The following is a 27,375-nucleotide window of genomic DNA, read 5'->3' as shown; positions in this document are numbered from 1 at the left end:
TAGCGGTTCTTGCCTGGCGACTTGTCGCCATTAAGTTTGTGGGGCTACGCAGTGGATTTGGACTGTTGTTTTCATTCTTGCCCTTACGCCCGGGGCTCGGTTCCCCTTTCTGCTGCTGTCTGCTTTCGGCAGCAGTCTTCTCTTTTTGCTTTCCTGCTTTTACTTTTTATTTTAACTATTCGCTTAGTCTATTTTTCTTGTTTATTTTCCTGTCGAGATGTCGCCGTGATGGAGTCTCCGAGTCTGAACGCCATGAGCTTGGGCCCTCGACGCCTCGTCTGCGCTCGTAGCCACCCGTTCTCCTTACCCCTGTTTGACACTTTTGATGCTAGAGAGTCCGGAACGGGCCTCTCTGTACTTCGGCTACTGGAACTACAGCAACTCAATGGAGAAGAACGGCAGCAGCAGCACCAACAACAAACCGCCTCCCCGCTCCGGCTCTGCCGGGCCAGTGCCCGGGGAGTCTAAACCCAAAACAGGTGAAGATGTCCTGGGTGTCGGAACAGCAGCACAGTTGAAAGGGCGCGGTCGGGTGTTAAGCTGTGTGTTCGGGTGGCAAGAGGGGCTTTTATGAGGGAATGTGGCAGCTTTTTATTTAAATATACGTGTTAAGTGGTCACTCGGATATTGCTTTATAGAATTCTCAAATGGTGTTGGCAGCTTTTCTTTCATATTAGAGCTTCTGAAACGGTGAGGGGATTCTTGTGTTAGTAGGTCGGTTTTGTTAATGGTATGCTTAAGTGTTATTTGAGAGCAGGCCTGTCGGGTGGTTAAGATGTTGCCATGGAGTATAGCTTTTAGGCCTTACTTGGTGTAACATTTCTTTTGCCCCGTTTTATTGATTCATTTTTATTTAATGTCAAATTTGGATGGTCTCCTATGATGATGATGATCTAAGGATATGAGCTTGTGTCGTTGTGTCAAAACCTTTGTTTATTCTTTAAGCGAATTTTACATTGTGTTTTGTGATTTAGTTGAATCTGGAAACATTTTTAAGCTCACTTGTCCAAGGGAATGAGCAGTAGTGTTTTCTGAAAGCAGTGCGTTTCTCGAAAGCACTAGCGTAAGAGTGTATACCAAGATATTTCAGGTTCGTATACCCCACATGTTCAGTCATAATCGCAAGCCTGTAATAGGCAGGCAATGTGGTGTAGTGGTTAAGGTTTTGGACTTCAGATCTGGAAGTTGTGATACCATGTGGTCATGAGCAAGTCACTTCACCTGTTTGTGCTCCAATTGGGAAAAACCAAAAGAAATGGTAATCCAGTTGTATATCAATTGTAAAGCAACAGTGAGATGGACAGGGGTCACAGAATATCTGGCACTCTAACCTAGCGCTGGAGCAAAGGTGTTTTCAAATTGGATAAATATGTGGCTTTTTTTACAATAGTTCAAAGATGGGTGCATAGATTATGCCAGCCTCACTTACCTGAGGACTGTATGATCAGTTTGAGCAACAGAATAACAATGTTGAATCTAGTTTATTAATTTTTAATAACTGCCCTGTACTTTGACATCTTTATAGAGTTAAGCTAAAAATATCTTGAAATGGACAAAAGAACATCCCAGTCAGATGTGTTTTGTTGTACATGTCATAAAAAAATCTGATAAAGTAACTAGTAATTAGTCCTGTGTGAAAAGATTTGGATTTGTGAAGTCATTAAAATGTATCAATTCATTAGTGCATGGACTTGATTTGAAGCTTGTTGGACCTAGATAGCCCAAATAGGCAGGCTAAATTACTGTACTTATTTTTTGGGGAGTTTTTGAATGCATTAAATGTATATATTTGAATCTCAGTAGAACAGCAACATAATGCCTTCATGCATTTTGTAATTAATCTGTTTTATTAGATGGAAAAAATGGAACTGGATCAAAACAACGTTACAACCGCAAAAGAGAACCCAACTATCCAAAACCAGAGTACTTCTCCGGGCCGGTTCGCCGTCCCAACCCACAGAAAGGCAAGGCCTTTGACAAACGTCCTCCCCAAAGGGGAGGGGCAAATAGGCAGTATGGCTGCCCTGGAGGGGGCAGACGAGAAGAGGTGAGTTGACTTTTTTTGGGGCGGCTTGATATCTGATGTATGGGGGGGTTAGCCTTATATCTACTTGGAGGAAATAGTGGGATGGAAAAACTAGGTTTGGTCTCTAATTCATGCTTTCAACCTTGCACAGGTAGCAGAGGTTCAACGGGCTGAATTCAGCCCTGCTCAATTTACAGGTCCAAAGAAGATCAATCTGAACCACCTCCTGAATTTTAGTTTTGAGCCTCGTGGACAGGGAAGCTCTGGCTCAGACTGTAATGGAGGTTGGGGAAGGCGGAACAAGTGGGGTCACAAAATGAAGCCCTTTAACAAGGAACTATTTCTCCAGGCCAAGTAGGTTCAGTAGGAATGTGGTTGGTGTAGGTGCATCTTTTAAATTGTTGTATGCGATTTCTTACAATGTGTACTTTTTCCAGCTGTCAGTTTGTTGTTTCTGAGGACCAGGACTATGCAGCACACTTTGCAGATCCTGATACTTTGGTCAATTGGAGTTTTATACAGCAAGTCGTAAGCATGTCTATGATCTTTGAAATTTGCCAAAAACAAGTTGTGTAACAATCTAAACTTTATACCCATGCTGTTTTATTTACTAAATTTTACTGTCTGGTATTTGTTTCAATAGCGTATTTATAGCCATGAGGTACCATCTTGCCCAATTTGCCTATATCCACCAGTAGCTGCCAAGATAACACGATGTGGCCATATCTTCTGCTGGGCTTGCATCTTGCATTACCTTTCGCTTAGTGAGAAGACCTGGAGCAAATGTCCTATTTGCTATGAGGCTGTTCACAAGACTGACCTAAAAAGGTATGTGTTGCTATTGCAGTAAAAACTTGTCGCATTTTTAATTTTGTTCCATAGATGGAATGAACTGGTGTAAATGTTTTGTAATAAAGTTACTCCTCTGTATTAAAGTGTTTTCTTTTATGGTGTGTTGTATCCCTTTTTTAGGTGTTACAGTTAAATATTATTCTATGTGATAAGTTACATTGCCTTACATAGATTTGCAAAGCTGTCAGAAAACCATTGGTGGTTTTACTAGAACTTTAACTTTCCTATTCTGTATTTTTAGTATGTGCACATTCCACCAACAGAACCAGTTTCCTGACTTTGTGTTGCAGATTACAAATGTTAAATTAATACAAACATTAAGCAGCATTGGGAAGGTGTTAGATGTGGTTAGGTGGATGTGTAGTATTTCAAGAAGATTTTAGACAAGAGCACAAAGTTGAATTAAAGAGGCTTGCTGTGAAGACAAGTGATGTAACTTTAAGCACGCTGTGGAAACTTGAGAATGAATGAAAGAGGAGTGTAAAGCAGGGAATTTAAGAAATAAAGTGGAAAGCATCAAGTGATGGAGAGTTTTTGAAAGTTTTTTTTTTTTTTTAACAAATTCACCAAATGCCTTTTCGATTCTTTTTTTTTTATATAACTTGAAGCAGATTTGAAATTGTATTGTGTGAAATTGTTGTATCAATATTGTTTTTAATTGACAGTGTTGTTGCCATGGAGACTCGTCAATATCAAGCAGGTGACACCATCACAATGCAGTTGATGCGGCGTGAGAAAGGAGTGCTTGTGGCCTTGCCTCACTCCAGGTGGATGAAAGTGGAGGAGCCCATCCACTTGGGAGGTGAGAATCCTTAATTTTTTACATAGCACCTTTTTACACTTCTTTTCCAAGGGCAAGATATAATAGAAACAGTTCAAGGAGAGGGAAAAAGAAAAAAATCGCTGAAATGGTTAAAGGATTCTGTACCCACCCCACACACCAAAACGCCATGCAAATTCAATCGGGTGTAACTAATTACTTTCTCCATTGCACACTAAGCTAATTGGCTTTCGTTTGTGATCAATTGTAATCATTCTGATTAGTTTTGCATAAAAACTGTTATTCCTAGAGCATTCTGCTGCTAAGAATTGCAACGGATAACAAATAGTTAACTGTGGGTGGCAAGGCACTGTCAGAATATCTCTGGAATAAAGTTGTGGATTGGCACATGTTGATGGGATACAAACAAATTTAAAATGCGTCAATCCCTAGGAGTACAGTAAAGTCCATAATGAATAGTTGGAAAGTGTTTGGTTACAACTAGGACTGTTCTTGGCTCAGGCCTATAATCCCCCAATTAAATGGAAGAGTGGGGAGGAAACTGGTCAAAGAGGATATCAACTGGCTTATTGCAACTTCAAAGCAGTTACAGGAGTTTGGGCAAAAGGTAGACATTGTGTGCATGTGACAGTATCACAAATGCTCCATGAATGTGACTTGTTTGGGGAGGTTGCCGGATAAAGCCTCAGTTTTGATTGAGTATTTCCAAAATACACCTTGAAGATTCTGAGGCCAAATGGAAAAAGGGGATATGGTCAGATGAGACCAAAGTCAAACTAGGATCCACCTGGTGTAAAGCCAATACAACTTAACATTCAAAGATAACCATACCTATAGTAAAGCATAGAGGTGGTAGAATCCTGTTGTGGTGGTGTTTCTCTGTAGCAGGGACTGGGGCACTTGTCAAGATAAAAGGAAAAATGGATGGGGCAGAATGTCAAATTCTTGAGGAAAACCTGCTGCCCTCTACCAGAATGTTGTCAATGGGGAAAGAAGGTTCCCCTTTCATTCTGACAAAGATCCGAAGCACACAGCAAAGCTGGCCATACAGTGGCTGAAAGAGGAAAAAGGAAGATGTCCAAGCCCAGACTTAAACCCTATTGATACTCTGTGGAATGACTTGGAGATTGTAGTCCACCAATGGTCCCCATTCAAATTAACTGAGCTTGAACAGTTCTGTAAAGAAGAGTGTGGAAATACTGCAGAGTCTAGATGTGCAAAGATGGTAGAGACGTATCCCAAAGAAAATGTAGTCTCACAAAGTACCAACATAAGGTGGGGTAATGATCCTTTTAACCATCTAAGTAATTCTGTGGGTGGTGGGGGTGTTTTTTCCTTCCCAGACCTCCAGAACAGTTTCTTTCACTTGTCTATAACATGTTGTATTGAAGAAATACAATTGTATAAATATGTTTGTGTGTGTCTTCGTTTTAGGCTCCAAAGCAACAAAATGTAAATATTTTGAAGGGGTTGAATCTTTTTTTTTTTTTTTTTCTATAGCAATTATACAATTTGATACATAACCATCATTGTGGTTTTATGTATGTAATGATACTGTTTAACACTCAAGGTCACCTTAAAATGTAAGTGCTAAAGGTATAATTGGTATGCCAGTATGAAGAGAGGTTTTGAGGGCAGTTTTAAAATGTTGAGTCTAGTTGGATATGAGAGGGAAGAGAATTCCAGAGTTGTGGAGCACTATGAGAGAATGATCAAGTTCCCATAGAACAGCGTTTCTGTGGTACAGAAAATAGAGCTGCAGATGAGGATCTGAGGGAGTGCAAGTCTGTAGGAGAAGATGGAGGAGCAAGGCTTTGGAGAGCTGTAAATGTTAAGACTGTATTTGGTAGTAAACAGGAGCTAGTGAAGTTGAGAGAGGTGTAATCTATTCAGTGGGTTTAGAATTTTGAGCAAGTTGTAAGCGATGAGTTTTTACAGTAATCTACACATGAAGTGACTAGGGCATTAACCAAAATTTCAGTACTGTGATGCGTAAAAACAGGACATGGTCTAGAAATGTTTTTGAGATGAAGGCAGTCCAAGAAGAGGGTACTGTCTAAAATGACTCTCAGGCTGTTAACCTGGGAAGAGATGTTTGTGTTAATGTTGTTAGTTAAAATGGAAGAATGGTTAACCTTAGCGAGTGTAGATTTAGAACCAATGAGGAGCACCTTCCGTTATATTGCTATTTAATTGGAGAAAAGTGAGTCATTGATGTCTGTTTTGGAGACATGCCATAAGCGTATTTGAAATGAAAGCAGAAGTGTATTTAGTGGATAAATAAAACCATGTGTCATATACATAACAATGAAATTTAATACCATGGTGTTGAAAAATATTAGTTATCTAAAGACACAATAACCGTCTTAATGTTTGCAAAGTATAAACATGCTTGTGAAAGGAATTAGTTTGATCAGAATAAATTGAGGGTGTTTTAATATTTTAATTCTGATGGCTAATGTTTAATTTTGACAGCTTTAGTTTCCTTGAGTACCGAGAAGAGGTCATTGTTCGTTGGCTGGTGACATTTCTAGGTTACCTGTACTGTTTGAAAGAATTACTGGTGAGAAATACATGTTTATAAAATTTGGTTGAAAAACCAAAAGATTTTTATCACCAAAAAATTTCATAAAGCACAGGGTTATGTTAGTGATGTATGTATTGCATGAAACTTATGGTTGGTTTTGGAAGAACAGTATTTTGAGCTACAGAGCAAATGACTCCTAAGATTTTTCTACCAATTTCTTCATGGGAGTAAGTGATTTTATTCTACTTCAATATGGTTGGCCATTTTAGTTTACATTATTTCATAGTATTAAATAGGAGTTTGAATTTGTCTTTTGTCATCTGCCTGGGTCCTTAAATTTTTTTTTGGTGGGTTTCTTCATATAAGAGAGAAAATCAAAGCTGGTGAAGTTTTAATTACCCCCTCATCTGAATGATTTTTCCTTCCTGAACATTTTGCCATAAAGGATGACCACTTCAAAAATTATTACTATGAAATACTTTAATGCCCCGACAAGAAACAAATTGCTGTAAATTTGTTTTAATCGCTCTATTATGGGTTTTTCTCACTAGTACCATAGCAGACAGACCTTTCAGATTTTTAAAGTTCACCATTGGTATGTAATGTGAAGGACAGCCGGGTCCCATGCCCAACAGGGACGCCCCTGCTGCTTATGTTCCGGGGGAGCCACCATGGGCAGTCCAATATCTCCCCCGGGACGCTTCGTGGCAGCCTCCCTGGCCAACGGTGATTACTCCACCACCCGCAGGGCTCCATGGGAGATGAAGTCCTCCACAGCTTGGTTGGGTCCCGGGGTGGCCGCTGGGGGTTTGGGGGGGCTGTCTGCTTCCATCAGCCCGGCTGGACGAGTCTTCAGCCCCACCCGGAAGTGCAATTAGGACCAGGTGGTCAATCACTTGGAACGCTTCCAGGTGGGCAATAAAAGGGCCCAGCCACCACCACTTGGAGAGCCAGAGTTGGGAGGAAGGAGACAAAGCTTGAGAAGGAGTGGTGGTAAAAGAAGAAAGGTGGTGTTGCTGTGTGTTTAGACTGGTGTTTTGTGGGACTGTGTATTGCCTGTGGGTCACGGGGAAGACGTGTGCCCACAGGTGAAGAAAAATAAGTCTTTGTACTTTTTATACCTGTCTCAGTGTCCATCTGTGTCGGGTCCGGCGCCTATTTAGCGCCTTTGTTACAGTAATTAAAAAGCTTGGTTAAAAAGTATATTCTCTTGCTGTTAAGCCTTTTTTTTTTTTTTTTTTTTTTTTTGTCTTTTCAGGTTGGCCATTAAACTATTTTGTGTTAGAGTTTTGTTACTCCTTGGAAATATATTCAGATGTGGATGTATTCAATTCAAAACTGGCTCAAAGCTGTTTATTTTTTGAAGCAAATAGTGTTTTGTTTTTTTCTGATAGTAATAGAAAGGATGTCGGTTAATAAAGCTAATAAAGCCATGAATGCAAAGAATGTTTTCAGTATTAATTGAAATTTGCAATTGTTTCACAAGTGGTATTTTAAGCATTAAAATAGAAATACCTTGTTTAGATTTATAGGTTGCAGAAATTATTTGTCTCATTTGCTGAGTTGTGATCCAGTTTCTTAAAGTTTAACAGTCCGCTTTAAATTTAAGTAAATGGTATAAAATTCTTTTCATTTTGTGCAGTAACGGGGAATATTTGATGTTGGCGTTCACACTTAAGTGGCATCACTATATTTGGATGTGGTATAGTATTTGTGTGCATTTTAAATGTTATTTTTAATTAAAAAAAAAAAAAAAAACCCACACAACAACAAGTGAGTGAAATTGATATACTGGACTAGAATAAATGTGGCAAAGATGACACTTGTGGATATCCATTTTCCCCTCTCAGCCATTCTTCCCCAACATCATGTGTTTTAAGAGGATGACTGAATAGCAAGGGATACAAAATGGTTAAACATCAGTTTTTCCACTACAATACATTTTTTGTGTCATACAGCCATTTCTTTGAATAAGCCAAGGATTCTTGACTGTCTATAATGTACATGTTTATCCACTGTAGTGTTGTCAGTATTAAAATTGACTTTGGTATTGATACCTTCTTTTGGACCTCCGTACCGGTGCCAAAGCAAGTTACTGATAACCTTCCCCCTTCACCCAACTCTCATTCCAGCCTCCCCAGTATGCCCACCACCCTGTTGAGGCACATAATACACACCTCCCTGCTTGCTGTACTTCCCCTTTTTTGAATTTTGCTGCTCAAACATCCCCCATGGAGTCTCCAGTGTATCGAAGAGCAGAAGAATGAAGTACCAAGCTCCATGTCTTTTTTAATGTGCTGTTTTTAAAATGTAGCTTTTTGGTATTTGTACATTGTGCAACCCTAAGCCACAGTTCTTTCTGCTCGCTTCCATCTTTTAAAATATTACCAAGCAAATAGTTCCAGAGAAGACGACCAGTGTTCTTGTGAATTAAACTAAATGTCCGTTCCTCTTGATTTGTTTTATCAACTTAGTTGCCATATTTTAACATTTGTCTGTGGCATTTAAAGGTATTCCCAAGAAGATTAGTCTGTCTTAAATACTATATGCCTGTATATCTTGCTTTTAATAAATAATGGGTTAATAAGCTATGATGGTTAATTTCAAATCTGTAACATACCTCTGAAAATGCCAAGAATGTGAAGCCCAAGTGTTCCTCTCCCCCTTCCAGATGATCTTCATAGCCAGTATTCTAAGTTACTTTTGGCATCTCAAGCTCAAGTGCTGCAACAGGTGGTGGAGGTGGAGAGAGCATCACTTCAAAAGCAATATATGGAGGAAGAACATACTTTGGAATCATGCTTCATAGAGTCTGCCCTGCTGGAGCTAAAGGTGACAAGTCCTTTGATAATAAATCAGTTTTGATTAATCAATGTAGTAAACACTAACTTGGACGTTTTGCACCCCTTAATCTTTAATCTGCTGTCTTACTCTCACAAACCAACTGTTTTACAAATTGATCGTAACCATGTCTGTTATGAGATGGCTTAAGATATAATGCATAATATTTTTTATTATAGTTTTTCTTATTTGTATATTCTGTTTACTAATACCTTCACTTAAGGTTTCTCTTACCTTGGCTTTACATTTACAAGCAAAGCTCTTTCTTTTAGGAACGAGAGAATGCCTTACTTGCTGCTTATCCAAGTAATGAAGTGGATCTCAAACTGGAAGCACTGAATATAAATCCTGCTTCCTCAGAAGTACTGCCTGCCAAGGTAGCATCTGACCATGTTCCAGCTGCCAAGGTATAGAATTAATGCTGATTCAGGCTAGTGAAGTAGAAAAGACAAATTATAATGCTGTTTACTTGTGTAATACAGGTTAACACCAGTGTTTTTTGCAAGTCTGTTTTTTGTTTTTTTTTTTTTTACTACTGAAACAGTATACAGGGTGGTGTTGCCCTGTCTATTGTGGGTGTGTGTGATCTCTGAAACTTCAGACTTTCAGTAGCCTTATATTCCCAATGATTGCCTTGGAGTTGCTGTAAGAGAGAGAAAAAAAATTGACACGTGAAGGATACCTGTATCAATGTGTGTAAATTAAGCTCCTCTACATAGTGCATGAAATGGTAAAACCACATTGTATGTATGCTTGTTCAAGCATTAGCCTTCCGTCCTTTTCCTGTTCACAGGAAATTTGTGTGGCAGAGCTGTTGTGGTTTTCTGTGTTTTGTATGTGCGAAAGCAAAACTACAAGCAGCATTGTCTTCCACAGTGTGTGTATACTGTTTATTAATATAGGTTAAGAGAATATTGGTTATTTTTTCTAACCCATGAAATTTGGACTTTTTTTTTGTAGGCTTAGTGTGTGCTCAGTCAGTGTAATTAAAGTAATTTACATAAACCGTAACATGATCCATTTAAAGGCTAGTGCCCGCCGTAGCTTAGTCCTTCTGACCCCTAATCATGCTCTGTCTCTAATTGGCAATCTCTCTTACTACCTCATCACCTAACAGCTAATATGTGATGAGGGTACAGATTAAAAATTACGGAATCATTCAGATGGATCCCCACTCAATGAAGCGCTTTGAGTAGTGAGGAAAGCGCTGTATCAATGTAACGAGTTATTAAAATGGTCAGTGATATTAACAGATGTGCATGTCTGTCTACATGTGATTTCGGGGGAGCCAACTACATACAACCATTTGCAGCTGTCAAAATGTGTGTTTTACACATGCTACTACTTGAGCCTGAAGTTAGTCTATAAATCAACATAAACAGGTGGTCAAGAGCAAAAACCTTCAAATGCTAAATTACGTCTTGCCTAAAGAAGTGGCATAAGCTGCCTCAATCTTGCATATTGAAATCTGTTTAACCAATAAGTTGTAATTTTGCTTGACTTCTCACTACATTCATAATGGCCAACACAGTACAACACCTTCGTACAGTGTTTCCCAACCTTGGTCCAGGGGACCCCTGTGACTGCAGGTTTTTGTTATAAATTTTGTTTTTAATTGGACTCCTGAGCTAATTAAGTGATGTATTTTCCAAGTTCTGTGTTTTGGGAACAATCTAGAAATTAGAAAACTAAGATTGGAAAAAATAAAGTGAATTATATACATATTCAAATGTACCAAGCAGTTATATGGGAATTGTTTGGTTTTTTTTTTTTTTTTGTTCTCTTCCCCCAATTAATATTCATTTTGATCATTTGATTTTACTTTTCTAGGTGTTCTAATCGTTTAATCCATTTACGAAATAGTGGGTCTGATGCTGAAGTAGTTGCGGCCTTATATTATTCAGTGGCTGCTAGCAGGTCTGCTCATTTTTAATTGTCATTAAGATACAACGAAGGGGAAAAACTGCACAGAGGGCAAAACATAATGAAATCAACAAAAGAGTTAAGCATTTAATCCTATAGCAAAAGCAGAAATAATTCTAAATGTCTTATAAACATAAAAATCATGCTGCGGTGCTTTTCTGATTGTCAGATAAATGAAAAATATGAGAATTAACTGATTTCAGTGTTGTCAGGTGTGGTAACTGATTAGGATTCTGATTGGAACAAAAACCTGCCTTAGTACTACTCTAAATATTACAGAAAGAAAACATTTTGTTTCTAGAACTTAAAACACCTTAAAATTAATAGCTTTGAACACACTACATTAGTATCCTCAAGCTAAAGTATCTTCTACACAAGGGACAAGAGAAGAGGGTGTGGTGTTTGTTTCCCCACCACCCCCAAGTCTCTCGGGGCATTGTCAAGGTTGGTGTTTATCAGGTTATCCATCCTTTGGACATTTCCCTGTATCAGATGCTGTCTTGATAGAAGTTAATTTGTGGAAGTGCAGTAGATAACAGCAATATTTAATGCCTTCCTCATGTATTGCATTGCTTAACATATATAATACTCTATCACGTATGAAGTTTCTGTAGTCCGGTGTGTTTTTTTTTTTTTTCTCCCCCCGCCCTGAAATGCTTACATGTGAAAGACTTTGTGTTGGAGTACTAGCTACTTTAGCTATATTTTAAGAACAAACTGTGTTGGTACAAATTTGCAAATAAAAGGAATTGATGTGTATGATGATAGCCTTAATTGGTTATGAAAACACATTCTTCCACACCCTATTGGTGTACAGTCGTGGGATGCTGGCTGAAAATCTAGTGCCTGCATGCAGCTGTAGACTGTGATCAAAAATAACCTCTATGTCCGTTTTGTGTTTTGCTTTGCATTTATACCCAGCCTTGGTGTTGTAGCCAAGCCATTGTAAAGGTAATATAGACCATTTGGGTTTTCTCAGTTTAGGGAAAATTTGAATTGCTACTTTCACTAGGGTGGGTGTGTGTCTTGATGTTTGTTGTTTTTCATTTAGCACTGTCCGATAGGTACTCCTATAATGCTGTAAAAGCTAGTGGTCAAAATATCTGGTGCAAAACGGCTTGTTTCAGTTCCAGTTTTCAGTTGCTAATGGTTGAACTACCACAATCCCATTTATCCTATTTCCACAGTTTTGCTTAAATGGAAAGTTTTTTGCACACGAACGACAGTATTGTAGGTTTTTCAAAACTGATTTAATTTAGGTTGAAATTATTTATCCACCGAGGAGTGGTTTTATGTTTACCACTTTGCATTTGTATCATTCCAGCCTGTACTTCAGTATTCCTCTGCTTTTGATGACGAAGTTGTTGATCCTGTCTTTGAAGAGAACATTTCAGAGGGTTTGTCCCATTTGGATCCCAAATTGATACCGGAGCCTGAGCTTAAACCAGTGCCATGCTCTGTTGTAGAGAAGCAATTGTGTGCTGAACAGTCTGAATCTGTGTCTGACTCAAGTGGAAATGTCCCATACTACTATTTCTATCAGGGTAGGTAAAAAAATTAATTATACACTTAACTATAGGACTATATGCGTGGTTTGTTCGTCTTCCCACCCAGGAGAGTACAATGGTTAAATTGATCCCTCCAACTTTCAACTTGACACCTTCTAAATTGAGAAGCTTTTCAGATTTATTTAGTTACTAGTATTTAAGTTGATTCTAATGTAAGCAATGTGTGATGCTAAAATATTACTTTTCCAGCTGAAGATGGTCAACAGATGTTCTTGCATCCAATTAATGTACGCTGTCTAGTACATGAGTATGGTTCCTTGGAGAAAAGTCCTGAAAAAATTGAAGCTGTAGTTGTGGAAATTGATGGGTATTCCATGAATGAGGTAAGATAAATGTGTGAAAACAATAGGATGGTGTTAAAGATCAATTTCCATTTAAACCTTTGGGGTTTGTTAGGGGTGGACAGACCTGACCACCAATTTGGATATGTTTTTCCCAAAAACTTTCTGATATAGGGCATACCCTTGTATTTTAAAGCAAAGATTGATTGCAGTCAAAGGACATAAAACACTTGATGGCATAAAAAATGGAAAATGTTAATCTCTACATTTTAATTTTAATAACAAAGATGGTGATAAACAACCCCGCTATTTCTGTAACTTCTCATGTTGCCTTAATGTGTGCTTGTTTTTAGAAGCAGCATAAAATGCACTCATGGGGGTGTGTGTTTCCATTGCCCCGCCCCCCTTCTCTTGGTATATCATTGTATTTAACTGTATAAAGCAGTTTATGTATCAGCTTTTTCTTTTTTTAAATTTTAAAGCATGTAACATGCCATACAAGCAATTAAAATTTAAAACTAAGTTCATTTCAACCCTCACCCATGAGAGAGAAACCTTTTAGAGTAGTACTAGTATTTGAGGATTACTAGTAATGAGTCTTTCTTTCTTCCCAGTATAAATGCTTATTCTAAAATATTGATTAGATCCTGGCAGGTTTTAAAGTTTTGAGAATTAGATATTTGCCAAATTCAAATAGTATTTAACACCAGTTTCCCACTGACTTAACAGAGGTGGATTAGGATTCTTCCAGTTGAGCAAGACAAGTCTACAAGCTAATCGTGAAATAAAGGCTGTCTGATAGGCATTTTAAAAAAAAAAAAGCTTTGACCAACCGTTTGGTACATACCCAAAAAACGTGGTCTAGTGACGCTGGAGCTCAATCTTGCCCTGGAAACATTTTGGACAATTCTAAGTGAGATGGGTATGCTCGAAATCTGCTAGCACAGTTAGGGCTACAGGCACTGAATTTTGTGGGTTTAATACATAAAGTATCCTCAACTGCGTATAGTGATTTTCTGTTCAAGTCCTTCTCTGAAAATCCCTTTATCTCTGATGCATTTCGAAAAGTGAACAGCCAATGGCACAGTGGTGATTGCAAATAACGGCAAAAGGGCATCCTTGTCTATCTTGGACAACTTCAAACTAGAAGGTGGTACTAGTGTTAATATAAACAAACTTCCGGACTGGTATGCATTAGTTTGATCTATGCACGTATTTTAGGGCCAATCCCAAATGTATGCTAAGTGATAAAATGTTTTTGTGCTTTTTCAGTAAACTTTAGCATATTGTTAGCTTGGCACTTAAAATTGTAAGGATTAAAAAGAGAGATTAGAAATTGCTTGTGCTCTTTCTCTTTAAGTTTAAGCAAAATACCCTGCTTTGAATGGGTGAAAACATTATTCAGCATATGAAGGCTCCCTCGGGGCGTGTAAGCCATATCGAAAAAGTGCCATTGTTCTAGGGTTGCTGAATGTACACGCAAGTGTCCTATATCATTAAAGCTCAGGATCTTTGCTTTTTTCAAGAAATATGTATAGTCTGTTATAGATCAGCTGGACACAGACGTTTAATGATGTTATTGTTCCCATTTGCCAGACAGCACAAACGTTCTCCATTTCACTCCTCTAACACTGCAAAATCACCATATTCACATGACAAATGAGATATTTTGATACCTTCATTTATTCTGTAATAATAAAGGCAGACGAAATGCGTGAATTTAAAAATCGGTCTGTTGTAGGTTTGGTTGGTGTGTAGGACTTATTTTATAATAGATCTAGCTTTCTTTGCAGTGATGTGACACAGGGTAAAGTGGTGTGATTATAATCGAGAGATTCCTCACTTTTTCATGAGAACGGTGTCTAGCTACAGTGAACTCAAGGCTGAAAATTATGAGGGCGTCCTGAAAATGGCAGATTTATTGGCACCCTAACACATACAATGGAGCTGTAGGACTGGGTACAAATCAGTATTTGTGCACTCTGTTCTGTTTTTTTTTTAAAAACCTGTGACCAGGTACAGTGATATGTAGAAATACTTTGGCATGTAGGATTAAATTAGCTGTTTTAGGGTACATAGCATCAATAGATGGTATTTGGAGGTATGTTGTGACTGGGTGTAGTTTGGACTTTTTTTTTGGGTTTCATTAGTTTCTTTTGCAGGTGTTGCTATGAAGAGCAGAATAGGCAGTCTGATGTACGTGTTATGCAATTGGGGTTTTTCACGTTGGATTCAGATTGTAATTGGTGTCGATGCAGATTTGTCTAGTTTATCAAACTTAAATGTAGAGTCATTTTAAGCTAGATTCAGAACAATACACAATTATGATGGAGACCAATGCATCTATTCTGGTTTAACAATCCTACCATTGCCTGATTAGCCTGCTTTCACTTTGGTGCAGGCTTCCTAAATAACCAAAGTTTTTAGTCCGCTTTTATACAGCACAAAGCTAAAACTGCGGAAGTAACGCTGAAATATCTGTACATACCGGGTAAAGGCCTGCTATCTAAATCTTAGATTTGTGGTTGAAGGTGAGTAAATGGTTTTTAGTAAATAAAACTCTCCATCACTAGATTGGGTTACTCTTGTGCCTTAAGATTAACACACACAGATCTAATTCATACAACTACATTTGAGTGGTGCCTAGCTGCCAGTTGCCCTGTAGTATTTTCCACATAGTATCGCCCTAAACATACATACATATGAATTATCTCTGGCACTAACATACAGGTGTCCCCAAGATGCACATCCTAAAGGTGTATGAGCTTTTACACAACTTAGCATCCAATAGTCTTTTTACTTCTACCATACTTGCTCTTCCTATTGAGGTACGACATCCGAGCATTGATAAACCCTGCAAGGATGAGCAAACTGCAGTCTCCCTTGCACCAGCTTCCCTAATATTTACTTTATTCAGTCACTACAGATAATGTGTGTGTAAATATTTGTATATAAATAAAGACACTGACTTTCTGTTAAGGCAGCGTCAAAAGGTGGATGTTGTCTTGGGGTAGCATTTTACATCGGTTGTTGGCATGACGCATAGTTTGTGCGCTTCGATGTCTTGATGACGAGTCTGTGCCTCTGATGTCTGTTCCTATGTTCTTCCCTCCCCCTCAATGTTCAATTGCCTCAAGGGTGCTGTAAATTCCTTTGTAAATGAGTTTTTTTAGTTCATGGTAGGTTTGAGCAAAATAAACTTGCCTCCGCAGTTTATTTTCAAAAAATGGCCATTTTATTTTGTAAGGTAGTGTCGCACTGCACACCCTTTCCTACAGTTTTCAATCATAGCCATTATTTACATAATTTTAAGAAAATTGAAGGAAGATGTAAACTGATAAGCAGTTATGTAGTGGGGTGTAATGTGACACCCACATTGAATTCGTCATAATCTTGACGGCCTTGACATTTCTTTGCAGATCACTACATGGTCTGATTTATCTTGTAGCAAGGTGCAAGTTCTAAGGGTGGGTTTTCAGTCTTTGAGAATGTGGTTAGTGAGCTTGCAAATACAAAAATGATGTATGTAGATCACACACATGGTGAGCAGTGGTGTCTGCAAGAAAAAGAATGTGTACTTCGAACATACACAGTGCAGTATTGCTATAAATTGAATGTCACTATTTGAATATAATTTAAATATATGGTCATACTTTCTTGAAGGCAAATAATGGATATGTGAATGCAAATGAAAGGTTATCAACACCAAAAAAGAAATTTTGGCATTGTATTACTTTAAGCAGTCTATGTAGTATTGCAGTATTTTACTGATTTTTGTTTTTCCACATCACTCTTGGAGCAGCCTAATTCTATTTTAATTGTTCCTGGTAAGTTTTATTATCCGTAGTAGAATGGAGAGCCTTTTGCTTCTTAACCCTACTATAGTCTGTGCCAAAATGCTTCAATGGTTAAGAACAGATTTTTTTCAACAGTCCTCTGGTACAATGTGAAAGTTGCTTTTTGATCCAATATCTCTATTACACTGGTTTACTGCATTTTGTTTTTTAATCTATAAATGTTAAGCATATGTTGCAGTAAGCAACATTTATAATTGGGGAAATAACTTCTAAATAAGTTTCCTATTTAAAAGGCTCTATATAAAGTGCCTCCAGTGCTGGAACTGCTAGTTTTACTTGCCTCCACAAACCTATAGTTTAGTTGGTACGGACTTGATACATAGGGGGGAAAACGATGGGTTATGAAAAAATATTTGGGTCACCTGTTTTAGTTTTGTTTCAACTGTATAGCAGTTTACTTCCATCCCTGTTCCTGGTACAAACTGTACCTGGTGTATCTTGTTTAATTTTGTTCGATATTTGATTACTTTGTAAATGGAATGGAGTGTATTGAATTTTTTTTGTGAAAACTATAATATTGAATCGGTGAGATTCTACAAACTCTTCCTGACTCCCGTTAGCTGATAATGAGATATTAGCCATGTTCCCAACTACATTTCTAAACAAGCCCTAAAGGAGCAACCAGCAATTAGAAAACAGTTCCTCCTGAAAAATTTTAAAAAGAAAAAGTTTGCAAGGTGTTTATGCACAGATAAATCTGAAACAAAACAGACGTTCTGTCTGTGCCCAGAGCCAATAATTTTCATTTTTCTTGTTTGTGGCTGTTTGTATTAAAATGGTTTGGCCACACCCTTACATCCACTATATAAACATTGAAATTTTACCATCTTTGAAATGCAAATCTGATACTGCCAAGATAAAAAAATGATTCAAACAGGCATATCCATTCAGTGGTCATTTTTAGATACACCTGTTTGGATTAGTTGTTAAACCGCTTGTTATGAGCCTGTACTACAGTATCTTATTGTACTGAAAACAAACGTGGTGTAGAGATTTAATTCAGACAGACATTAAAATGGCGAGACAAGGGACATGAGTAGCTTTGGACCAGGTGTGGTAGATCCAACCATACAAAAAGCAGATCTCCAGAGATTTTCAAAAACTAGTCTCTGGAGTCTGCAGACAATGTTTATTTTAAAAAAAAAAAAAAAATCATTGGGAATTGCCTTTATAATGAGGTGTCAGAGGAAGAGCAGTGGTCTGCAGAAGGACATTACTGAATACACAGCATTTCATACTTTGACAGTGCCTGGTTCTACCCCTGTACTCTAAGAACATGAAAGTTTAAACTACAGTGAGCTTGTGATTGCCAGTATTTACAGTTTTCCAAAATATTGCCTTATCTGAAAAAAAATTTCTGCTGCACATGTAGTTAAGACATGAATCTTTACATGTTGTTGTTTTTTGCTTCATTAACAGTAATGATTAGTGTATTGAGGTGGTGAATGTCATGGTGACACAAAGTAGACCTCTTAATACCAGCACTTTCATTTTAGTGTCCTAGCTTAAGCATTTTTGCTATGCGAGTGTACTTTATGGCTTGTCTATCCTGTCGGATGTATCCTTATGAAAAAGGGTAATGTGGCGTTTCTCTCGGCCTACATCATCTAAAGATCGTTACCTAGATGGCCATGACTTCAGACCTGCACAGTCCGAATCCAAAGTGTTATCTGTAGAATAGATTGACAGAATAAATGTAATGCCAAAAAATCATCCAACCACGTAGCGTTATTGTGTTGACATGGGCAAAAATACCCAAGACCTGTGTCCAGCACAGTTCTAATAGGTGCGACGGATAAAATAGCCACCTTGTGTACAGAGTATAACATTTAAATTGAGGTGTTTTACTTTAATGTTGGAAAACCTCTTTTAAACTAAATTCCATTTCTTTTTAGTAACTGTTACCCCTTGCATCACTTCTGGTGCCTTTTTTTTTTTTTTGTTTTTGTTAATTTTCTACTTTTAGTGTGGCTGTATGTAAAATAGAAGAAACAAGTGTGTGGGAGAGCATTTGAACTGGCCTATTTTTGTTAGGCAGTTTAATTTCACTCTTATACCTGTAAAGACTTTTGGAATAATACCAAATGCTTAACATAATGATACAGGAATAGAAAAGGATGTGTCATTGTTGAAAAATCCTTTTTCTGGACAACAGAACAGCTTGAGTAAAATTGCTTGGTTTTCTCTGGTAAAGAATACCATCCTTAGGTGGGGCACTGATGGTATAAACTATCAAAGGGCGGAAACATAACCCTGTCCAGTTTTTGTTCCTTGCTGAATAAATGGATTGATTTAACTGACAAGGACAACCAAATGTTATGCAACCCATATAAAATCATAAAGGCTTAAGTTTTAAGTATGCAACAAGAATGGAGGCATTTTACACCTGCCTTTCTAAATAATTCCTTGTACACACTATACCAGAACTTTGTTGATTTACATTTTGAGTGCACATTTGAAGTCATTATGTTGTAATAAGAAAATGTCAACATATAAAAAGCATAAAGCTTATTCGGTTCTGTACCTTTCAACCAAAAAAAGGTGGAGATGCCACCTGCCACATACTGTAGTTATGGAGTTTGACTAGGGAATCCACAGAATCCCAAATTAACTATAGAATGGCAATGGCTGGTTGAAGGTGCTTAGTTCAGGAGTCTTCCATTCAGAAGCAATTAGCAGTTTAGCAGCTACTGTGCTTAAGTGGATGATCAAAGAATGAGGCCTGAGAGATGTCCGTAATTCCTCCTTTTATAAGTGAATTGATAGCGAGTGGAGAGTATGCAAGCGTTGAATGTTCTCCGCTTCTCCCAATGAGTTTTATATTACGAATTTATTATTTTACTTTTAGTTTTTAGTTGGAAAGTTTCGTACTGTTTTCATCGTCTGCCGTGGGTTTTTACGGATTTTACCAAGTTTTATTGATTTTAGCTGACTACTCGCTGTTGCCCGGATATACTGTGTTACCGTCTGCCGTGGATTTTATCAAGTTTCTGCTGTCTACTCGCCTGATGCCCAGATTTTCTATTTTACCGTCTGGATTTTACGGTACTGTCTGGATAGCATCTCTCCCTTCTTCGGTCAGAGTGGCATTCAGTTATTCCAGCTCACAATTCTGCCGACTTAATCCCGCAACCACTCCTGAAATTAACATCCCCATCATTATAGAACTTGGACTCCTTCACTGTCCTTGTTACACTCATAGAGGCTCTGGTTGAAAGTTCATCCTCCATAACCAGCCAAAGTGCACTGCTCCCAATATTCCATCTTTCTGGTCACCTGTCGCATGTTTGACGCGTCATCAGAGCACCATCGCTCCAACTGCTATCAACTCTAAAAGTATAGTGTGATCTCTGCACTCCAGCTTGGGGAAACACTCGAGCTATTGAGAGAAACACAGATTCTCACATCCCCGGCTGGATTTATTTTGTGGAGTGGATTTTAATGTTTTGCGACCACCCCACAGTCATTGTTTAACTCTCAATCCTTCTGCAATAAAGCCACACTGATTGAATAACACATCAGGGAGAAAGGACTTGACTTCATGTGTCTGATAGAAACATGGCACCAGTCAGAGGTTTACTTTGCCCTAAATGAAGCCTGTCCCCCTGGATACAGTTACTTGGAGGCAGCTTGCAGCACTGGGCATGGTGGTGGCTTAGCTATCATCCACTGTCCGGATGGGGTTGTCCCATGTCTTGGTACCTGCAACATCTTCCTGCGAGTGCCTTGCATTTAAATGTAAGCCTCCTTTTCCCATGACTGTTCCCCTTATCTACCGACCTCCAAAACCCAAGTCTGCCTTCATCCCGGAAATGACTGCTCTTCTCTCAACACTCTGTGCTACCTCTGCCAACATCATAATTCTAGGAGGTGATTTCCTTGAGCTACTAGATTCTCTCAATCTACAACATCATGTTGATGTCCCCCCCCACATTCCAGGGGTCGCACACTTGACCTGGTCATTTACAAATTCTGCCTTAATCAGTAATATAGGTATATGCTCTTGGTATTTCAGACCACAAAGTAGTGTCAATGGAGCTGCCCTTTCTTCCCCCCCATTACAAAACTAAAACGACATATCCATTTCAGAAATCTGAAGAACATCACTGTGGATGCTTTGGCCCTTGACCTTAAACTTCTCTCCTCTGACCCTATCGGCTCCCTCTCTGTTGCTGACCTTGTGGATTTTTACAACTAGTCCCTGAGCAGTCTCCTGGACTTCCACGCCCCCTTAACCTCCAGGTCTGTCTCCTTCTCGTGCTCAGCACCTTGGTACACCTGCGAAAAAATGAAGATGGCTGGGCGTGTCCTATAAATCACCTTCTCAAACCTCCTTCACCTGCCTACTCTGAGGCCACCGATGAGAGGTGCAATATGCACATCAATTTCTTCAAACAAAAAGTTGATAACATCCGCTTACACCTCTCCACCACAGATATCCTTGCTGAGGGCCAACGTCTCTGCTGTCTCTACACTTCTCACCAAGATCATAAACCAGTCCCTCTTAGCTGGCCATATTCCTTCTTCACTCTAAAAACTGCTGTCCTCAGACCTCTACTGAAAAAACCCACCCTGGATTCTGAAATTCTCTCCAATTATAGGCCCATCTCCAATCTTCCATTTCTCTCAAGTTCTGGGAAAAATAGTTGCAACACCACTTCATGATCATCTCAAACTGAATAATCTGTTTGAAAAGTTTTCAGTCTGGTTTCCTCCCTGGCTATAGCACCGAAACAGCCCTGGTCAGGGTCACCAATGATCTGATAACAGCAGAAGCTGGTTCCCCTTCTTTACTCATCCTCCTTGACCTGACAGCTGCTTTTGACACAGTAGACCAACATTCTCCTTCACCGCCTGAAATACATCATTGGACTCTCAGGAAATGTTCACATCTTACCTGACCGGCAGAACTGAGCATGTCGCCCTGGGCAGCGCAAAATCTCATACCTACAGCGTCACCTGTAATGTCCCACAGGGCTCTGTGATATGCCCCATCCTTTTTACCATCTACATGCTCTCTCTTGGAAATGTAATTAGCAGACAGGGTTTGTTTTCATTGCTATGCTGATGACACTCTGTTTTACCTCATGACTACCCCCACCTCCTCTACTGCTCCTCTGCCAATATCTACATTGACTACCTGCCTGGAGGAGACAGAGGCCTGGATGAGGCTCAATTTTCTTCAGCTAAACAGATCCAAAACAGAAGCTATCTTAGTTGGCACATCACACCATCTCCGCTCGCCTGCCATCACTAGTATCGCTTTCGCTGGCCTAAACATTCCCCATTCTCCTTATGTCACCAATTTGGGTGTTAAAATGGACCCTCGACTCGCCTATAACACCCACATCAAACACCTCGAAGTCGTCTTTGTACCATCTCAAGAATAATTGCTAAACTCCAACTAACTCACCCTGGAAGATTCAGAAAAGCTTGTCTATGCCCTTTGTCTTCTCCAGGCTGGATTACTGTAATGCGCTCCTCATCGGGATTCCTGGCAAGAGTATTCAGAGACTCCAGTATATTCAGGATTGCGCTGCCAGGATCCTGATGAGGGTGCGAAAGCATAACCATATCGCCCCAATCCTGAAAACCCTCCACTGACTCCCTGTCCCACTCAGAATTGAGTACAAGGTCGTTCTCCTCACCCTTCAGTGCATCTATGGACATGCCACCCTTTACTTACAGGAACTCCTTACCCCTCATACCTCCTCACGCACTCTCCGCTCTGTACACACTAACACTCTCCAAGTCCCTAGAACCAAGCTTCGCAGTATGGGTGATGGGGCTTTTTCATCTGTGGCGCCGAGACTGTGGAACCGCCATCCCTGACTACCGGAGAGCCCCACAGTCGACTGATGTTTTTAAACAGAATCTAAAAACATCTTTTTAAAAAAGATATTTTGTTAAAGTATAAATAGATTTTCTTATTTTTTTTTTTACTCTATAGCACTTTGAGATTTCTAAAACATGAAGTGCAATATAGATAGATTTATTATTATTATTATTATAATAAATGATTCTCTCACAACTTCAAAAACTGAGTGAGACTAGAAAGCTAGAACAAGAAGCACATCACCAGTACATGTGCATATGCACACTGGCATTGTTAAGAACAAAGGTCCAGGTGTGCATCATAAGGTGCTGCTTAACAGTGAGGCTAAAAGTGCTGGACTTTAAAATCGATGCATTCAGTTTATTTATTCTGAAACCCCAGTGGCTGTATTTGTACTTAGCCTTGGAAAAATACCTTTTTTTTTTTTTTTTGTATGTTTTTAATTTTATTTTATTTATTTATGGATGGCTGGAGATGCATGTATATAAAATAAAGTTTGTGAGTGACTTGTCAAACATGTCTTGTCCTGTTTTGAATAACTGTTTCCTTTTAGGAAATGCGTCGAAGACACCGCTACCTATCTCACCTCCCATTGACCTGTGAGTTCAGCATTTGTGAACTGGCACTGCAACCCCCATTACTGTCAAAGGAAACCCTCCTAACTTTTACAGGTTAGAATCCTTTGTGCATAAAAAAAAACGCTATATAAATGTAATGAAAACTGTTATTTCAAATATTCTAATTTAAATTGGCATATGCAAGGATTATATTTGAGGATGTCTGAAATCCCTACTGGATGAAAATGTTTTATTTAGGATTAAACGCAGAGTCTGTTTAGAACCCTCTGCCTGTGTGTAGTATATCCTTTTTTTTTTTTTTTTTCCCCGCATCTCATTCTGATCATCCATTTTATAGCCTTTTTAAAATATGATTTATTTCTTCAATAGAGGACATTGAAAAGCGAAAACGCTTTCGTCAGAAGAAGGCTCGTGATGAGCGGAGGAGGGAATGGAGAATAGAAATGGAGGAAAACAAGAAACAGGGAAAGTGTAAGTGATTGTTAGTCTTTGCTAATCCGGAGAATATCTGAAGAACTTAAGTAATACTTAGCTTTATAGTTAATAACCACCACCCCAAAGTGAATGTCAAATCTATGATGTTTCAGATCCAGAGGTTCATATTGGTTTGGAAAATTTGCAGCAGTTTCCAGCCTTTGGTTCTCCTCCTTTAGACCACAGCCACCACTCTAATTTATACCACCTTTCAAATGGCATAGCATCAAGTCCTCCTTCAGGTACGTTTTCTTGTGGTTTTGGCTGCTGCCATATCTGTCTACTGTAGTCCATCTAGTAAAGTAAGGTGTTTAGCTTGAGTGCCACCTCTGTATATAGGATTACAGTGACTGTTAACAGCAGTTAACCTAAAAATTTTTTCTTTCTCTTCAGTTAGTGAAATATCTCTGGTTTTTGGCCAAGTGCAATGTTAAAAATTAAAATTTGTTCTAGTGTACATTTTGAGTTTGGCTCAGTTGCATTCTCCTTTTTATCCTATAAAGACTGCCATGTCCTCTTCCCATGCTTAGGAAGTGGAAGCCCACAACAGTATGGAAAGAGCTTGGAGGAAGATGCCCACTGCCCCTCCTTTGCCCAGGTGAGCATGATAGGATGCAGACATCTGTGATAAAAAGAAAATCAATATCTGCTTTAAACCTCCTAACCTCCCTCAATGTTTGGATTTTCTCTCTCCCACATCACAGATGCTGCGAGAAGGAAAGGCAAAAGCAGATGGATGGCCAAAAGCAGCTCCAATAAAAGGTCTGAATTATTGTAAAGCTACACCGTGGAAACAACTTTATTACACAATCATTTCTCATTAAGATCTTGTACTTGGTGTTTAAAAAGTGACAAAGCTACACTGAAGTAGAGGCAACGGGGAGTATTACTGGGCCTGTCTTAAGTCAGTACTGTATGCATAGTGTTATATAAACGGACTCTTGAGTTGATTTTACATCCTGCTTAAATGTGCTCCACCCTTACGTTTCCCCTTTGCTGCTCCAGCTGAATCCTTGCTTGCACCACCAGCCCCTGACAGTGATGGGGAGAGTGATGGGTCAGACCGAGCCCCTGTGCCCAACTTTCAGAATTCATTCAGTCAGGCATTTGAAGCAGCCTTACTTCAGTTGGACAAGATTCCAGGACCACCACCAGGGCTTGTTGGAAATGCAGGTGAGCAAATTTATGTGGGTTTGGTGTAAACCTTCACTTGAACAACAGCTTAATTGCTTTGACATCTCGGTTTCCTTGTCTTGATTTTTGTCCTTCCAGGAGATAAAAATGGAAAGAAGAAGAAAAAGAAGCAAAAGCTCTTGTTTAGTACCTCTGTTGTTCATACAAAGTAAAAGGCAAGACACTGTAGAGACCCCATCACCCTTTGTACCACAGATATTGGCATCCTGGTTTTAATTGCTGTTTTTTTTTTTATATGTTCTTGATTGAGTGCAAGGGTGACTTATCAGAAATGCAAATCTTAAAATTTGGGAAGCTTTGTGCTTGATGTAACCAGGTCTTTTTTTTTTTTTTTTCCCCTCTCAACCCCCCGCCCCCTCCCCCAAAAGCAGAAGAGTCTGTTCGGTTGGGGGTGGTGTGTCTGAGGTTTACTGCTAATACTGCAGAACACTCTTGTGGCCTCCTGCTTCCTCACCTGAACAATCAAAAAGACTGCCCACTGATACTGCCATCTTGCCTGCCCCTTACTGGGCAACCCAACACTGCAAGTCTCCACTCCATCACTGCTGGGATTCTTTCTCCCCCATCCTGTAGACCACCAGGATATGCAATATAGGCCCCTGTTTTAATGTGTTAGCCCCCAATCCCTTTTGGGGAAACTAGCAGTCTGTACAGTATTATGGGGGACATCTACTGCCAAAGCTAAGACATAAAAGCATATCAGAATGTAGACCACCCACTAGTGGGGACCCCACAGCTCCTTGATCAGAGAATTGTTGTTACCAGTGTTTCTAGTACAGTCTGTGAATAGGAGGCTTCTAAGCTTGGCCTACCATCCAGTTATGATACTGATAACGCCCACATTCTGACTGCTGATGGGACCGTCCTGGTTAGGTTCTGTGTTATGTTGTAATTGTTAATGCTGAAGTGGGGCTCATTGGGCGATTTTTCTTTGCAGTTCATTTAAAAACTCTGATGCACTTACTGTTAACAGTTTGACTGCATTCACACAGTTCTGGAATTCAAGGCAAGGATGATGGAGGTCTGTGCACCCACCTACATCTGTTGTGATGACAGGAGTTTTTTCCCCTGTTGCTTTTTTTTGTCTAAACCACTTATATAATTTCTGTTGCTGCTTTTTCAGAAAGACCCTGTTACCATTCTGTACAGGTTTTGGTTTTTTTTTTTTTTTGTTTTTGTTTTTTCTTGAGGTTCACAAAGCCAGGAAAAGCTCATTTGTTACATTTTGTTTCTTAAAGGGTTTAGATTTGTGATAGACCTCCTCTGAAATAAAGGAAAGTATAGGTTGGCAATGAGTGTCTGTCTTTGTGGTCTTACTGTACTCCGGGGTGTTTCGTGGCTTTGCCAGAGGGCTTGCTTTAAAGTGGTTGGGAATAGTGCTGTTTGGGAGAGTCTTGTGCTGCCCAAGAAGCCAGAGGGAAAACATGCCACACTACCCTCGGTCTTAGCATTTAAGCACAGTTAAAACGAAGCCTTGACACATTGGTGTGGGGTTTTTTTTTTTTGTTTTTTTTTTCCTCTCTCAAATGTTCTTCCCAGCAGTTTTGTATGGTGTGGCCATTTATGAACAGCTTTCATTTTAGAAACTACAAGGTGTGGTTTGACTCCATGTTACTTGTTGCATCCTGTGATCATCTTGCACCAACCATTGTCCATGTCACCTGAGATCAGACTCACTGGAGCAAGGGCTAGGTGCATTAAGGTACCAAGGTGATTTTATTAAAACTTCAATGAGTAAATCCATAAAAATGACTGTCCCCGAGTTAAAATACAATTAGAATTAAAACAGAGCAAATCATCAGCCATCCAGTCCTTCGTGGTCTGGCAGAAGCCAAGCCCAGCCCCACTCCATCTTTGTCCCTTTGCTTGCTTGGCTGATGGAGACAGCAACAGCTGTGGGCCTCTCAATCCTGACCCCTTGTCTTGGGTGTCTGGAACGGCCATTGGCCAGGCTGTTCAAGGTTAGTTGTCATTCTTATTGTACCACTGGTATACCTTGAATTCCTGGGGTAGGACTACAGCTTGATTACACCCAACTCTACCAATATTAAGTGCATACGATCCACATCTAGAGAACAGACCATCCTGGCTGGCTATTCCTGCCTCATGTACATAATGCTGTTCTCCTGCTTCTCTGCCCTGTTCTCTATTCTTTCCCCTGTTCTTGTACTGGCTCACTCCACAACTCCACCTCCACAACACAATCACAAACTGCAAAAAGCCAATGAACCAGTTAAGACAGAACCCACTGTTGGAGGCAGGTTTACTCTGTCTTGGTAACCACACACACACAAGATGTTGGTAAGAATAGGGCTGTGGAAAAACTGCAGCTTTGTCTGAAATCCTGGTCTGTCATAGATGGGCCTGCTATTGAAGGCTCAAAGCACTGATGACTTCACCAGAGGCCCCTTAGTTGCTCTCGTGATAGAGCTGGGATCATCCAAACCCCTGCCCCCAAATGCCTTCAGTTTTGACATGACTCTTCAGAAGCTATACATACATCTGTGCTTAATTGTGTTTCAGGGGATTGTGGACATTAAGTGCAGGCAAACAGTCTGATCTGTTGTATGGTAGATGGCTCTGCTGCTGTAGCTGAATCACATGATGGTGTTATTTAGCTAGCTATGACCTCGTTGA

At 39.4% G+C, this 27,375-nt stretch overlaps 1 protein-coding gene across 2 annotated transcripts; it reads left to right on the top strand.

Annotated features, from left to right (window-relative positions):
• Positions 1 to 26,033, top strand: rnf10 (ring finger protein 10). Of its 2 annotated transcripts, none has more exons than XM_039771712.1 (17): positions 1 to 479; positions 1,854 to 2,047; positions 2,178 to 2,380; positions 2,464 to 2,554; positions 2,670 to 2,854; positions 3,544 to 3,680; positions 8,858 to 9,018; positions 9,300 to 9,434; positions 12,275 to 12,494; positions 12,708 to 12,841; positions 23,046 to 23,163; positions 23,440 to 23,541; positions 23,658 to 23,786; positions 24,075 to 24,142; positions 24,249 to 24,306; positions 24,550 to 24,717; positions 24,817 to 26,033. In XM_039771712.1, exons 1-17 carry the CDS (start codon positions 326 to 328, stop codon positions 24,888 to 24,890), a joined length of 2,331 nt encoding a protein of 776 aa, XP_039627646.1. In that variant the 5' UTR covers positions 1 to 325; the 3' UTR covers positions 24,891 to 26,033. The 2 variants fall into 2 exon arrangements, with proteins under 2 accessions (XP_039627646.1, XP_039627645.1); XM_039771711.1 differs by having other exon boundaries at positions 24,048 to 24,142.
• The last annotated feature ends 1,342 nt before the right edge of the window (positions 26,034 to 27,375 follow it).

This window comes from Polypterus senegalus, chromosome 12, assembly GCF_016835505.1.
Source record: "Polypterus senegalus isolate Bchr_013 chromosome 12, ASM1683550v1, whole genome shotgun sequence".
NCBI lineage: Eukaryota > Metazoa > Chordata > Cladistia > Polypteriformes > Polypteridae > Polypterus > Polypterus senegalus.
Note: the sequence above shows the minus strand (reverse complement) of the source record. Positions and strands in the feature narration are given on the sequence as shown.